Source organism: Engraulis encrasicolus, chromosome 10 (assembly GCF_034702125.1).
Source record: "Engraulis encrasicolus isolate BLACKSEA-1 chromosome 10, IST_EnEncr_1.0, whole genome shotgun sequence".
Lineage (NCBI taxonomy): Eukaryota > Metazoa > Chordata > Actinopteri > Clupeiformes > Engraulidae > Engraulis > Engraulis encrasicolus.
This window is the reverse complement of record NC_085866.1, coordinates 15,059,815-15,077,131: the sequence shown is the minus strand read 5'-3', so window position 1 is coordinate 15,077,131 and position 17,317 is coordinate 15,059,815. Positions and strand designations below refer to the sequence as shown.

At 41.8% G+C, this 17,317-nt stretch overlaps 1 protein-coding gene across 2 annotated transcripts in view; it reads right to left on the bottom strand.

The window, feature by feature from the left end:
* The window catches only part of LOC134456677 (nuclear GTPase SLIP-GC-like), a 43,218-nt gene extending 28,536 nt beyond the window's left edge, over positions 1-14,682 (bottom strand). Inside the window, exon 1 of one of the 2 annotated variants that reach the window (XM_063208130.1) lies at positions 14,630-14,682. In XM_063208130.1, coding sequence (XP_063064200.1) covers positions 14,630-14,669 — 40 coding nt within the window. In that variant the 5' untranslated portion in view covers positions 14,670-14,682. Of the gene's footprint in view, positions 1-2,798; positions 3,067-14,629 lie in introns of those variants that run through there. The other variant, XM_063208131.1, reaches the window with a different exon arrangement.
* Between the last annotated feature and the right edge of the window lie 2,635 nt (positions 14,683-17,317).

Below are 17,317 nucleotides of genomic sequence, written 5' to 3'. Positions count from 1 at the left end.
ACCTGCTGTACTCGCTTAACCAGCCCCATCTCCACTGCTGTATCTCTGCCCAGTAAGTTATTAACTGTAGGCCCTCTAGCTACATATATATTGAATATGTGCTTTCTCTGTTTGTGCAATGTGCTAGCTGTAAATTGTCCCATAATGTCCAATGTTCCTCCTGGACTCTCTAATGGGCCATGGTGTGGCTCCAGTTTTCTTTCTGGTTTGAGTGCCTTGAATGTTTCCATGTTCATTACAGTGACGTCAGCACCTGTATCTATTCTAAATTTCACTGGTGTGTACCCTATGTGAATTTGCTCAGTCCATTGCTCTGCACTGCTTTGTTTTTGTTTACTCACTGCACCAAGGTAGAAGCTTTCGTCCTCGTCGTTTCCTTGGTTAACTTCCCTCACAGTCTTTGTGAAGCATTTTCTTTCCCAATGCCCCTTCTTCCCGCACTTCCTGCATTCGGAATCTGTTGCTGGGCATTTGGCTGCATTTTGGTGCTTTTCATTACCGCACCGATTGCACTTGCTCTCCCCTTGGTAGCCCTGCTGCTGTCCTCCGCTCCTCTCTCCCTGCGGTTTCCCTCCTTTCTTCACGAACCTCTTTTGTTTCACTGCTTGCACCGCCAGTGGAGCCTGCTGCTCTTGCTGGGTTATCTGTTGTGCTACCTCTTCAGCTTGCCTCACCATAAGCACTGCCTTTTCGAGGGTTAAATCAGAAGTTAATTGCAGTTTTCTGGACAGGTCTTTATCCCTTATCCCAACGACCAATTTGTCTCTTATGTGTTCATTTTTCTTATCGCCAAACTCACAGTTCTCACTCAGTTCGTGCAGGGCTCGGATAAATGTCTCCGCCATTTCCCCTGGTTTCTGTTGCCTTTGGTAAAAGCATGCCCTTTCATGTATTGTGTTTCGTTTTGGTATGAAATACTCATCAAACTTTTCCAAGACAGTCTCATAATCATTTTCGTCTTCTTCCTCCGTGAAGGTAAAAGTCTTGAAAATATTTTCGGCTTCGTTGCCCATTGCGTAAATTAACGTGCTAACCTGGACGTCGGCATCCTCGAGGCTTAGCTTGGAAGCTGACCTGAATCGTGCGAATCTCTGTCTCCACGACGGCCACTCTCCCGGTTTCTCAAAGTTGAAGTTTTCCGGTGGCTTGAACTTTGCCATTTCTGTGCGTGTGTTCTCTCCTAGAGCACTTCTGACACCATGTCAAATAAACTGTTGGCCGACACAGCTTACTGAATTCGACTTGTCTGCTTTATTAACAACTCGCATATGTCATGCTGCTTACATGTTTCAGATCTCGTCTGTCTAACACACGAACTCTCGCGTTACTTGCTATATATAATGTATTGACTACGTAATGCACCTTTTACATTACAGATACCTTGACACCACCCATGGCAGGGTAGGCCTCCCGGCGACAACACCTAAGCTCCCCAACAAAGCGGACAGGTGCACAGCCTCGGTAGGGAAAAAGAGCTACGTATAGGGTATTCGCCCAAGCAGGACAAGCCGTTACCACCTCAGCGCTGCTGACTGCATACATCGCAGCCCTTGAAGAAGACATGGCCGCCGCCATGGACAAGTCTGTGTATCTTGACGGCGCTCCGGACCACTACGGATCTGCTACTCAGAGTGTCCCAATGCACAGCACAGGCGACAGACCAGGGTTGGCCATCAGTGGTGCACGGAGACTGTGGTTGAGACTAACAGGACTATCAGACAAGGAAAGAGGGGCTATTATGGACTTCCCTGTAGCGACAGAAACCACAATTGTTGGGGCAAGGACGGGAGGACTCCTTGTCCCGCTTGTGCAGTGCCGACGACTAGTCAGTTGTCTGTCTGCTTCTTTCGGTCTTGACCGGAGGGTTTAACTTCCATGTTTGAGAGCTCGCGGTTCGGCTGGCCATGTTGTCGCAAAGTCAACTCTCTACTTTTCACGAGTAGCCTTGGTAGTAGATACATACTAATTACTCTAATTAGGCTATAGCCTACTATGCTTATAGGCAAAGTCCCCTCCCAATCATAATTTAAGATGACATTCTATCTCTGTCTCTCGCTCACAAAACTCTATGACTTTCGCGGTTTCATTATTTCACCGTAAGACTTAATTTCTCTCACTGTGACCTACTTGGCTAAAGAGGAAAAAAGTATGCTGTGCATTGCGTTAGAAGCTGTCTAAACAAACACACTGTAATGCTTATGAAACTCAAGTAGATGTTTGTGAATTCGCTACTAGCTAAAAAAAAAACCTGCCCTCCCACCTCCTGCTTGCAGTTAACACAAACCAATCAGAGTCCGGCATGGAGCCCAACCACCAACACGCTCCTCAACCCAACTGAACATGCTGAAAGTCTCCCGACAGACACCCCATGAGCACCAACGTCCTCGAACTCCCCCAGATACACCGAGCCCACTCTGTCCCACACTTGACAATAGCTAAAGAGGGTGTTCCCCATAGTGAGATGTCGAGTGAGTCGACCGATAGAGAACCCCATGGACAACAAGTCCAAATAGTCTTAAGTTCTTGTGCAAAAGTACCAGTGATTTTTAACTTAAATTAACATCAACTAGATGGTTTACTTGTGAACCTAGAGAAATGAGCTTGCTAACATTGCAATTTTGCAGTGCAGTGACCAATGATTCCAAACAAGCAGGGGTTATTACAACTTTAGCTACAGTGGGGGGGGGGGGGGGGGGGAGTTTAAGAGCATCATCATGAGGAATGACATGCCAGCTATATTATAGGCTACCAAAATTTCAAATAAAACAATAATGATAAAACTCAGTTGGGAAACCTACTGTTTTGAGGGTGATCCATTCAGCCGTTTTCCAAGTTATCCAATAAACCAACAGTTAGCAGTTCAGTGTCCTGGACATTTTAGTACAATCAGGATGCTACATGACAATTCACAAACAATTCAATTCTGCCTTAATTCTTAGACTCGTTAGACTTCAGAGAACTTTCTGTTCACTGCAAGTTGGGCGTGTCTCTCCACACAGTTTTTTCCCCATATGACTTTCACGTCATCAGTTGTATGCTGCCTGCTTGTCACTCTCCTTGATACAATTACGGTTGTTTTTAATCTGATACTGACAGCACGGTCTGACATGCTGATTATAGGAAGCCGTTTCAAAGACACCACACAAAGGGGAAGAAAAGTCATAAGTATGCCTGTAGGCAGAGTATGCAAATTGACATCAAGAGCAAAAGCACCAGTGGATGGTTTTTCATCCTTGAGATTTGAGCAAACCAATTCAACAGGTTTCTCTCTCTCTCTCTCTCTCTCTCTCTCTCTCTCTCTCTCTCTCTCTCTCTCTCTCTCTCGCTCTCTCCTTCCAGCTCTTGGAGTTTCCTTAGACTCAATTGTTTCCAGAGGTGTCAAAAGTATAAAGTAAAAAAAAAAGAAACTCAGTTTCCTCCCAACACAAGTAACTTATCTGAGTAACAAATAGACATGTGCACTTACGATCAGCTAACTCTGCACTCGTTGGATCAAGTTTGGAGTGGATCCTTGTCAGGTTTTCAGTGTTTTTCAGTAACAACACACAGTATCTATCTCATTAGGTACAATGGAGTAACTGGTGTAACAGCTATGTCATATCATGTGCAAGTATTGTAATTACATCACAAAAGTACTTTTACTTTTACTTTTGACACCTCTGATTGTTTCCTCCTAGAGGTGAAAAGAAGATTAAAGAAGAGAAGCTTCCATTAACATGTCTCAATGCTGATATTGCATTGAATTGATAAATCACGCTTATGGAAGATTTTTTGGATCTTGCAATTCTGTATGCATAGCCTATTATTTGAGGTGTGTCTTATTCTGGCCTAAAGTGAAATGATAATTCAGTCGCTGCCTCTGCCGCCTGCTCTTCCATACCAAGTGAATTACTTCCACTGCTTTCCACACCTTTAACGTCAGCTGTCGGTTCCCAGGGTTACACACGGTAGGCTACATCAACATGCAAGGATGGATTATTGTGGGCAAGATGGATTCAGTGCTTCACCAGACAATTATGAGGTTAACTGTCTGGCTAGAGTGTCTGTTTGGGTGGCTTGTGACATCAAACTCAAGTTCACTTGGAACTTCCAAAGCAGGAAAAAGAATGTTAACTCATTGGCTGCCAGCCATTTTCATAAAAGGGTAACCCAGAGTGCCAGAGATTTTTCAGCATTTTGGGTGTTTTTTGGAGGCTCACAGAAAATTGAGTTCTGTGTCTATGTCAACACCATACCTATCAAAACACAGATTAGACGCTCATCTGTCATCAGAAAAAAACTGTGTCTCTCTACCCCTTTCCGTTCTTTCATAATCATCTGTTGAAAATAAGTGGAATTCGCCAAAATGCTGCTTTCTAGCCAAAAAGCTGAGAAAACGCCATTTGAAGTTGACCTATAATTGCAAGTGTTTTTGCTCATAATGACACCGTCCTAACAACTCCAAACCTATCAGATGCTATTACAGAGTCTCCTGTCATCTGTAGCCAGAACAAAAGATCGTTTGTATGGTCTTTTCAACCTAATACTGTACTGAAATATAACGGGATGCTTGAAAACAATAGTGTTTTGGTTTGTTGCTGGCGCGCACAATGGATCATGACAGCAGGTGCATGTAACTCATGTGAAATACTAAACTCAGAAATACTGTCTCATAGTCCCTCTGTTTAGCATGTAGTCCTCTCGTTGGGGATCAAATCACAGCTGATTTGTTTCCTCCTGTACCGTGTGAACTGGGAGACAGGCAGGCAGGCAGCACAACTTAGCTTACTGCTGCTTCTTTGGCAGAGCGGACAATTTGCAGATTGATGATTACTGTCATCATGTTTCTGCTATCTTGTCATATATTGTTCAATGAATTTTCTTTTGATAAAGTACTGATCACATATCCAACATTTCACAAGCCGATTGGAGTGGGGAAGGCTAGCTGGTCTGAGGCTAAGTGCAATGCTTTCTCATGTGAGCTGAATGTGTCTGACCAGACACAAAGGCTAGCCTACTCTGTTCCAAGAATCTGCAACCCCCCTGTCTTTTTGATGATACAGTAAGCTGATCATACTATACAGATCCATAACTGCAACTGTAGAATGAGTACCAAGGCTGACTTACCAAGGCTCCTTTATTTAGGCTTAGTTGTAAATTGTTAGCGATTTCGTGCTAGCTAGCTAGCGTAGCAAACAATAGCCAAACATTCCCAACTGAGGTGACCACTAGTCCCGTGCATTTTCCTGTTAGATGATCTTTTGTACGCATCATCCTGATGTTGTGTAGGCTGATCACATTATCCAAAATGAAACAGTTGCCACACAGATCATCTCTGGTTGAACATGGTGTATTTTGGGCAAGCTAGTTACAATGCCTACTAGCTAGATGGCAACAGGGGGGTGTATTTTGGTCATGAGAGGAAGTTTTTTTTTGTCAGGCTCTACTAAAATCAGTAGAATACCTGTGTTAAAATCAGAGGGCAAGAAAGTAGACTACTGTCACAGGTGCATACTTTCAAAAATGATTTTGCTACTTTTGCAACTTTTGAGATTATAATAGTAAAAAGGGATGTTTTTGTCTTGACATTTCCTCTTGATGTGAGCTAATGCCCTGCCCTGACTGTTCCTAAGGACACTTCTGCCACCTACAGGAACAGTTAGAACATGACTAGAGGCGTGAAATTAATACACAACATAGGTTAGACCGTCCTCAAGGCGTGGCTGTAAAAAAACGCAATTATCGGCAAGCGACGTCGAAGGCAGGGGGCGTCACTATTCGAAATGACGTCATTCGACGGCTAAGGCAGCCAATGAGTTAATAAAATAGGCTATTTCTCTGGCAGAGTTTGCAAAGGAACGGCAATGGTGCCCGTCACAAGGGTCAGACCAGTTTATTAGGTCCCTGTGGTTGTTCAACATGGGCTATATGATATTAAAAAATGAAACCCCTTAAAATCAAGAAGGCTTCGTGACCTTGTGGGTCCCGACCCATAGGTTGGGAACCACTGCTCTATGGCATGATGTGTATGCATGTGTGTACTCTACTTAACTCTGTGGTAAAGTACTTTTTTTAAAAAAACCAACAAACCCAACCCTACTTATTATCCGCACTGGTTGTAGCTTTGTATCTGCTAGTGATGGTGGCTATGACTATGTCCTCGAGTGTAAATCGTTTTGGTTAAAAAGCGTCTGCCAACTGTAATGTAATAATGATAACTAGAAATGCATTCTCACAGAAAATGCTGGAAGCGGGCTTGCCTTTTGGGGCAGAGATGAAACAAAGTACTATTGAGAAAACAAAGCTAAAAGAAATCTTGGAAAAACTCCATCCACCCAGTCAGAAGTTATGGGCCAAACATTTCAGCCATCTTGGATTCAGCCATCTTGAAAGTGTTGTAGCTCTGCTACTAAATGACATACATGGTATTTTAAGTTGGCTAAGGAACACTGCATATGATAAAATTTTGAAAATCAACATGGCTTCGAGCGGGATTAGAACTCACAACCTCCATATCTGTAATCCAACCCCTTTGCCATTGATATTAAATGACATACATGATATTTGAAGTTGGCTAAGGAACACTGCATATGATATCATTTTGAAAATCAACATGGCTTCGACTGGGGTTCGAACCTCCAACCCCCATATCCCTAATTCAGCACATTTGCCATTCATACTAAATGATATACATGGCATTTTAAGTTGGCCAAGGAACACTGCATATGATATAATTTTGAAAATCAACATGGCTTTGACTGGGATTCGAACCCCCAACCTCCATATCTGTAATCCAGCACATTTGCCATGCATACTAAATGACATACATGGCATTTTAAGTTGGCCAAGGAACACTGCATATGATATAATTTTGAAAATCAACATGGCTTTGACTGGGTTTCGAACCCCCAACCTCAATATCTGTAATTCAGCACATTTGCCATCCATACTAAATGATATACATGGCATTTTAAGTCGGCCAAGGAACGCTGCATATGATATAATTTAGAAAATCAACATGGCTTCGGGTGGGATTCGAACCCTCAACCTCCATATCTCTAATGCAGCGGTATGCATTACCACTAAGCCAAGCAGCTAATTGTCATGCATAGTCCAGCAAGACTATATTACATTGCATTGCAGAGCTGAACAATAGACTTCTAGAATGCTTGCTCGCACCTGCTCGTTAAGAATAGAATCTTGAGACAGTGGCAGTTGAAATGGAACACTTCACTGGCTGCACCTGTTGTGATTGACTGAAAGACAGTTAGTATTGATCTCTAAACTGGGGAGAAAATGAGAATGAGATTTTTGTCTTTACAACATCGTTGTAAAAAAACTAAAAGGAGTTGGCACGTGTCCTTTTCACAGATCGGAGTCATGCTTGTGATCTCTCTAGGTTAAATTTTTCAGGCACAAATGGACCTCCGTGTGGGACATGCGCTGATCTCTTGAAAAATGCACTTTTCGAAAGAATGGGATTCTCCATAGAGCCAGGCCTGTTTTTTTTACAAACCTGCCATTTAAAAAGTATCTGGAGTTGGGAGATGAAACTTTCACAATTTGGAGACATCCCATAGAGCTCGCTAAAAACGCGTCAACTAAACTTCTAGGTGAAAGTGTTGATGTTTTATGACCGAAAAAGCCTCCTACACTCTAATCTCTAGAGTGGTGGAACTTTGGTTCATGAAGGTTCCACCATAGTTTTCAATGGAGACCCAGGCTTTCACAAAATCGCCAAAAACGGGAAAACGACAAGAGACATGGAGAAGCCTATAACTGTACGCGATCTCCAAGCCGAGCCGGTCGTTTTAGTGTTTGAACGGTGTCTCTATCTCGAAAGGCCTTGGAGGAGATCCATTTTCTATTTTTACTGCCCCTGCACAAGAGAACCAATAATAACTAGAAATGCATTCTCACAGAAAATGCTGGAAGCGGGCTTGCCTTTGGGGGCAGAGATGAAACAAAGTACTATTGAGAAAACAAAGCTAAAAGAAATCTTGGAAAAACTCCATCCACCCAGTCAGAAGTTATGGGCCAAACAATTCAGCCATCTTGGATTCAGCCATCTTGAAAGTGTTGTAGCTCTGCGTTTTGGGGATATACTAAATGACATACATGGTATTTTAAGTTGGCTAAGGAACACTGCATATGATATAATTTTGAAAATCAACATGGCTTCGAGCGGGATTCGAACTCACAACCTCCATATCTGTAATCCAACCCCTTTGCCATTGATATTAAATGACATACAATACATGATATTTCAATTTGGCTAAGGAACACTGCATATGATATCATTTTGAAAATCAACATGGCTTCGACTGGGGTTCGAACCTCCAACCCCCATATCCCTAATTCAGCACATTTGCCATTCATACTAAATGACATACATGGCATTTTAAGTTGGCCAAGGAACACTGCATATGATATCATTTTGAAAATCAACACGGCTTTGACTGGGATTCGAACCCCCAACCTTCATATCTGTAATCCAGCACATTTGCCATGCATACTAAATGACATACATGGCATTTTAAGTTGGCCAAGGAACACTGCATATGATATAATTTTGAAAATCAACATGGCTTTGACTGGGTTTCGAACTCCCAACCTCAATATCTGTAATTCAGCACATTTGCCATCCATACTAAATGATATACATGGCATTTTAAGTCGGCCAAGGAACGCTGCATATGATATAATTTAGAAAATCAACATGGCTTTGACTGGGATTCGAACCCCCAACCTCCATATCTGTAATCCAGCACATTTGCCATGCATACTAAATGATATACATGGCATTTTAAGTCGGCCAAGGAACGCTGCATATGATATAATTTTGAAAATCAACATGGCTTTGACTGGGTTTCGAACCCCCAACCTCAATATCTGTAATTCAGCACATTTGCCATCCATACTAAATGATATACATGGCGTTTTAAGTCGGCCAAGGAACGCTGCACATGATATAATTTAGAAAATCAACATGGCTACGGATGGGATTCCAACCCTGAACCTCCATATCTCTAATGCAGCGGCATGCATTACCACTAAGCCAAGCAGCTAGCTGTCATACGCAGTCCAGCAAGACTATATTACATTGAATGGAAGAGCTAAACAATAGACTTCTAGAATGCTTGCTCGCACCTGCTCGTTAAGAATAGAATCTTGAGACAGTGGCAGTTAAGATGGAATCCTTCATTGGGAGCACCTGTTCTGATACTAACTGACAGTTAGTATTGAGCCTTTAACAGGGGAGAAAATGAGAATGAGTTTTTTGTCTTTACAACATCGTTGTAAAAAAACTAAAAGGAGTTGGCACGTGTCCTTTTCACAGATTGGAGTCATGCTTGTGATCTCTCTAACAGTCTTTGAATGAAGTTTATAGGTTAAATTTTTCAGGCACAAATGGACCTCCGTGTGGGACATGCGCTGATCTCTTGAAAAATGCACTTTTCAAAAGACTGGGATTCTCCATAGAGCCAGGCCTGTTTTTTTTACAAACCTGCCATTTAAAAAGTATTGGGAGTTGGGAGATGAAACTTTCACAATTTGGAGACATGCCATAGAGCTCGCTAACAACGCGTCAACTAAACTTCTAGGTGAAAGTGTTGATGTTTTATGACCGAAAAAGCCTCCTACACTCTAATGTCTAGAGTGGCGGAACCTTGGTTCATGAAGATTCCACCATGGTTTTCAATGGAGACCCAGGCTTTCACAAAATCGCCAAAAACGGGAAAACGACAAGAGACACGGAAAAGCCTATTAATATACGCGATCTCTAAGCCGAGCCGGTCGTTTTAGTGTTTGAACGGTGTCTCTATCTCGAAAGGCCCAGGAGGAGATCCATTTTCTATTTTACTGCTGCCCTGCACAAGACCAATAATAACTAGAAATGCATTCTCACAGAAAATGCTGGAAGCGGGCTTGCCTTTTGGGGCAGAGATGAAACAAAGTACTATTGAGAAAACAAAGCTAAAAGAAATCTTGGAAAAACTCCATCCACCCAGTCAGAAGTTATGGGCCAAACAATTCAGCCATCTTGGATTCAGCCATCTTGAAAGTGTTGTAGCTCTGCGTTTTGGGGATATACTAAATGACATACATGGTATTTTAAGTTGGCTAAGGAACACTGCATATGATATAATTTTGAAAATCAACATGGCTTCGAGCGGGATTCGAACTCACAACCTCCATATCTGTAATCCAACCCCTTTGCCATTGATATTAAATGACATACAATACATGATATTTCAATTTGGCTAAGGAACACTGCATATGATATCATTTTGAAAATCAACATGGCTTCGACTGGGGTTCGAACCTCCAACCCCCATATCCCTAATTCAGCACATTTGCCATTCATACTAAATGACATACATGGCATTTTAAGTTGGCCAAGGAACACTGCATATGATATCATTTTGAAAATCAACATGGCTTTGACTGGGATTCGAACCCCCAACCTTCATATCTGTAATCCAGCACATTTGCCATGCATACTAAATGACATACATGGCATTTTAAGTTGGCCAAGGAACACTGCATATGATATAATTTTGAAAATCAACATGGCTTTGATTGGGTTTCGAACCCCCAACCTCAATATCTGTAATTCAGCACATTTGCCATCCATACTAAATGATATACATGGCATTTTAAGTCGGCCAAGGAACGCTGCATATGATATAATTTAGAAAATCAACATGGCTTTGACTGGGATTCGAACCCCCAACCTCCATATCTGTAATCCAGCACATTTGCCATGCATACTAAATGATATACATGGCATTTTAAGTCGGCCAAGGAACGCTGCATATGATATAATTTAGAAAATCAACATGGCTTTGACTGGGATTCGAACCCCCAACCTCCATATCTGTAATCCAGCACATTTGCCATGCATACTAAATGACATACATGGCATTTTAAGTTGGCCAAGGAACACTGCATATGATATAATTTTGAAAATCAACATGGCTTTGACTGGGTTTCGAACCCCCAATCTGTAATTCAGCACATTTGCCATCCATACTAAATGATATACATGGCATTTTAAGTCGGCCAAGGAACGCTGCACATGATATAATTTAGAAAATCAACATGGCTTCAGATGGGATTCAAACCCTGAACCTCCATATCTCTAATGCAGCAGCATGCATTACCACTAAGCCAAGCAGCTAGCTGTCATACACAGTCCAGCAAGACTATATTACATTGCATTGAAGAGCTAAACAATAGACTTCTAGAATGCTTGCTCGCACCTGCTCGTTAAGAATAGAATCTTGAGACAGTGGCAGTTAAGATGGAATCCTTCATTGGGAGCACCTGTTCTGATACTAACTGACAGTTAGTATTGAGCCTTTAACAGGGGAGAAAATGAGAATGAGTTTTTTGTCTTTACAACATCGTTGTAAAAAAACTAAAAGGAGTTGGCACGTGTCCTTTTCACAGATCGGAGTCATGCTTGTGATCTCTCTAACAGTCTTTGAATGAAGTTTATAGGTTAAATTTTTCAGGCACAAATGGACCTCCGTGTGGGACATGCGCTGATCTCTTGAAAAATGCACTTTTCAAAAGACTGGGATTCTCCATAGAGCCAGGCCTGTTTTTTTTACAAACCTGCCATTTAAAAAGTATTGGGAGTTGGGAGATGAAACTTTGACAATTTGGAGACATCCCATAGAGCTCGCTAACAACGCGTCAACTAAACTTCTAGGTGAAAGTGTTGATGTTTTATGACCGAAAAAGCCTCCTACACTCTAATCTCTAGAGTGGCGGAACTTTGGTTCATGAAGGTTCCACCACAGTTTTCAATGGAGACCCAGGCTTTCACAAAATCGCCAAAAACGGGAAAACGACAAGAGACACGGAAAAGCCTATTAGTATACGCGATCTCCAAGCCGAGCCGGTCGTTTTAGTGTTTGAACGGTGTCTCTATCTCGAAAGGCCTAGGAGGACATCCATTTTCTATTTTTGCTGCCCCTGCACAAGACCAAGCTATAATAAATAAGAAACAGGACTTAGAGATTACTAGAATCGGGCCTTGCTCTGCAAGGGCCATGCTCTGCATGGTCCTTGCTCCGCAAGCCCGCTTAATAAGAAACAGGACTTAGAGATTACTATAAACGGGCCTTGCTCTGCAAGGGCCATGCTCTGCATGGTCCTTGCTCCGCAAGCCCGCTTAATTATTTTCAGTTGTTAAATGACAACATCTAGTGAAACACAATTTAATTTAATGTTTTCTATTATATTTATACCTGATTAACACCAAATGCACTTGCGATCTTATGTTAGGTCAACCTGAAGTAGACTACAGTTTGGTTGTGTAGAATGGGACTGGAGCGTGAGGACTGTGTTGACTGTGGAGAGACCTCAGGGCCAAAGTGTTCCACCCCTTCTCTTGTTTTGCATAGCTCTCATACACAGACGGAAAAATGTGCGAGCTTGGTCACATGACAAAAATGCTTCTCTGCGGTGTACATACTGTAACGTGAACATAACATGCCAAGTCATTGCATCACAATGTGGAATGCACCAGCGTGAAATACAAATGTCTTTCCACAATGCCACACCATACACACACACACACACACACACACACACACACACACACACACACACACACACACACACACACACACACACACACACACACACCTACAACCTTGCATTCCTGTCCTCGTTGTGCACGCCCCCAGTGATTCCCGTTGTGATACAAGTAAACACATTTTTGCACAGTAATTATAGTGATATTCTCTAATATAGTTTTCGGAAACCATTTTATAGTCATAAAAGTCATTAGTGCAGACACACCAATCTCTGTGCGTGTAAACAAACATACACACGCACACATGCACACACGTGTGCATGTTTACACACCACACACAGACACAGACACACAATGCCATGGTTTCCATCTGAGTGTGCTCAAAGCTCACACGCACAAACACACATACACACACACACACACACACACACACACACACACACACACACACACACACACACACACACACACACACACACACACACACACACACACACACAGCATAAAAGGAAACCTTTGCAAACTGGGGGCTTTCAAACCACTTCCTGTGCCAGCTTTAAGACAAGCAAAACCACACTTTCCTGTTATTCTCTTTCAGAGTAACAGGGGTACAGTTAGTCCCATAGCTGCTGTCTGTGGCCTTGATGCAAAGTGGACAATGAGACACACACACATAGAGACACATTAGAGATGGGATTTATGGCTCTTTAGTGGGATCCGGATCTTAGTGGCTCGGTCCTTTCAAAGAGCCTTTTTAAAATTATTTATTCAGTGTTTAGAATGCAATATTTTGACTCCACCTCAAGGTAATTTTGTCCAAACAACAACTGATTATTCTCCTGCTTCTAAAGACCATTTTTCGCCACTCTTTAAGGCAAACAATTGTGTTTTTGTTCCCAAATTTAATTATTCTGGTCGAGGTCACGTGCTTGAAATTAATGAAAAATGAACGAAATAACAGTCGAGTGGCTCCCCCAGCTGTGATCCTGTTCCCATCGTTCACTTCAGGGAGCTGTTCAAAAGAACCGGCTCGTTCATGAACGACACACCTCTAAGACACATACTGTATACACACTTGCAAGATGCACACACATGTACAAGTACATTCCGGACTGCATTGTGCCCAGTGTGAAATTTGCTGGAGGATAAATTATGTTTTGGAGTTCTTTTTCAGGAGTTGGGCTTGGCCCCTTAGTACCACTAATAGAAGCTTTGAATGTTTTATTCAGGACACCAAAACCTCTCAGACAATTCTATACTACCAACCCTGTGCACGAACGATTTGGAGCAGGCCCCTTCCTCTACCAACATGACTGCAATTTAAAAAAAAAAAACCCACTGTATGCAAGGTGTGGCCACTGTGTGCAAGGTGTGGCCACCATATGAGAAGTGGTGGAACACTTGGGCCTCCAGGGCTCTCCACCACGTGTAAGCCTTTTTAAATAAGCAAACCCCAGATCTTAAGTTTTGAGTTTATTCTTAATCTTATCTGTTTGTGCAGCTATATTTTATTTCATTACAATTATCATTCACCCATTGAGTTTTTAGCTGTCAAGGGTTTTATTATTTTAAGGTTGCTTTTATTTCCTCTTGCTCTTTGCACATTCCTCCAGTTTACTTCAATCTAGGACATTTAGTGCTAGTTATCTCCTATTCCTACTATACTTGCAGAGCCAGCGTTTTTGGTCATTATGTACTGATGCCAGTGAAGTTGAAAGTTGAGTGAAAACTGTTGAATAGTTTTTTGTCCTGTCCTGCTTATTGTGACATGTCTTGTTATATCTGGGTAATGTGTAATATCTTTGTTTTGTCATGTCAGAGGCAAATACAACTTGGTGTTCACCTCACTTGCTGACAAAAATGTCCCCATTGGTGACAGTAAAGTTTTTAAATAGCTAACATCAGCACAGTCCTCACGCCCCAGTCCCATTCCATTCCAACCAACGTGAACTTCCGGTTGACTAAACATCACAAGTCCATTTGGTGTTCATCTGGTATGAATTTAAATTGAAACATTACATTAGATTGTGTTTCAGTAGATGTTGTCATTGTACAACTGCAATTCATTTTTGCTCACAGACAGATGTTTATCATTACCTGTTGTTGGGGATGGGTTCATAATCCGGGAATTGAGCATACAACCACAGAGATGTAATAAACTGGTTTGGCCCTATTTGAAGCCCAGTGACAGACGCCAGTGCTGTTCCTTATTTCCAAATTACACTAATTTCCTGTTTTGCAAGTTCCAAGTGAGCTTGAGCTTGATGTCATAAGCCAATGGGCGAAAGGAAGATGAAGAAAGACAAACTCTGCAACACCAGTAAGCTTCCATCACCATGCCTCAAAGGTGACATTGCATTGCATTCATAAATCATGTTCATAGAGGATTTGTTTTGATCCTGCAATCATTATTTGATTTACTCTGGCCTAAAGTGAAATGAAAACTCCAAAAGGCTACAGAAGAAGTTACTTGTCAATAAGAAGAAGCACTTCAGGCCCGGCATACCTTACATACAACACATCAACATGTACAACATATAAGGATGGATAATTGTGGGTAAGATGGATTTATCAGATGTCTGGTTAGAGTGTCTGTTGTGGTTTGTGACATCAAAGTCAAGTTCACTTTGAACTTGCAAAACAGGAAAAAGAATGTAAATATTTCTCTGGCAGAGTATGGAAATAAGGAACAGCACTGGCATCTGTCACCAGGCTTCCAATAGGGCCAAACGAGTTTACTACGTGCATGTGGATGGTTCTCAACCTTTTTTGAACAAACACCCCCTTGACCTCATCATAAACCTTCCAACGCCCCCTTAGTATTAAAAAATAAAATAGATTCAATTGCAACTAAGTGCCCCACCCCCTCAACTGCATTGTCTTCAACGCCCCCCAAGGGTTCTCCAATACCCCCTGGGGGAGCCCCTATTGAGGAACAGTAATGCGGATGATTGTTTCTATGACTGCTCAATTCAGTCATATGAACTGTCCCCAACAAGTAATGATAAACATCTCTGTGAGAAAATGAATTGCAGTTGTGTAATAACATCTTGTGAAATGCAATTTGATGATTTAATTTAGATTCATACCACATCAACACAAAATGCACTTGCACCATCTTGTATTGAGTCATCCTGAGGTTCAGTTTGGTTGGGTGGAATGGGACTGGAGCGTGAGGACAGCGTTGATGGTGGAGAGCCCTGGAGGCCCAAATGCTCCACCACTTCCCCTATTTCGCATTGCTCAAATCATGATGAGGCCACACCTTGCATAGAATGTTTTTAATGTACCTACATTTAAGTGTGCACATTGAAGAAGGCACACACTGACACACCTGTGCAATAAGAATGCAAGGTGCAGCCTCATCATGATTCGATACATGGAATGGTAAATGGACTGCATTGATATATAGCGCCTTAACACTCCTTCGAGCACTTAAAGCGCTTTACGTTGTATGCCTCACATTCACCCATTCACATAGCGGCTGCAGAAAAGGACTAGGTCAATCAAATGAATGGAGCGTGTAGACTAGACTAGAGCCTGTGCTCGACGTTCATGTTAGAGGTTTGTACAGGTGAACATACAGCCAAACTGAACGGATGAACTGGGTGTGTGTGCCACTCTCTTACACAACTCCACAATCCAGACAGTTAATGAGTGACCCTGAGGTGGTTTATGAATGAGGTTTGTTGAATCAGTGTACATTGATCTCAGTCGATAACTGCAATAAATGCAGGAACGTTGGTGAACCTGTTTACCCTGCCTGCATCTTAGTCTTGCTACACCCTTGCGAAAGCATTTTTTGAGTAACTTATTCACCTATGTATACAACATATCTGCCCGTCATGATTCCTGGAACTGTACCTGTTCAATGAGTCACAAGTTGCCAGTGCCAACGTGCCGGGGATTTAGAGGTGGTGAGAGGCAAATGCGCCATCTGCAGGATGTACAGGTACTGGCCATATAATTAGAATATCATGAAAAAGTTTATTTATTTTCATAATTCCATTAATAATGCTTAACTTTCATGGATTGTAGATGCATTGCCCACATTTTTAAATATTCCAAGCAATCATTTGTTTATTTATTTTACATATTTTGGCCTTCCAGCTCCAAAAAAACATGAATTGAGGAATTCACATTATTAGAATATTGTAATAAAAACACAATTTTATTCAGGAAAAAAAAGAAAGACATTAGGGTCACATCAAATCAGTTGAAATTTGGTACTTTCTGCATAACATTTCAATGTTCAACACTTGGTTAGGACTGTCTTTGTATTAATCACTGCCCTGATACGTTTAACATTAAAGTCAATGGCAGAGGCATTGCATGGTAGTTATGGAAGCCCAGATATCCTTGATGCTTTGCGGTCAGCTGTTTTTGTTTGTTTGATCTGGTGACCCACACTTCACTCTTCAATTACCCCTGTAGATTTCCATGCCATTTTTGGTGGTAACTGTCAGCTGTTTTTGTTTGTTTGATCTGGTGACCCACACTTCACTCTTCAATTACCCCTGTAGATTTCCATGCCATTTTTGGTGGTAACTCAAACTCACCAGTTTAATTCTAAATCACCAGAAATGAAACCCCATTGAAAATGAATGGGGTTTTATTTCTGGTGAATTAGAAATAAACTGGTGAGTTAACACCAAAACGTGGCATGGATGTCTACAGGATATATTGAAGTGTGGGTCACCAGATCAAACAAACAAAAACAGCTGACAGCAAAGCATGAAGGATATACAGGAGAATAAGTGAAAGGGCTGGAAAAAAAAATAAAAA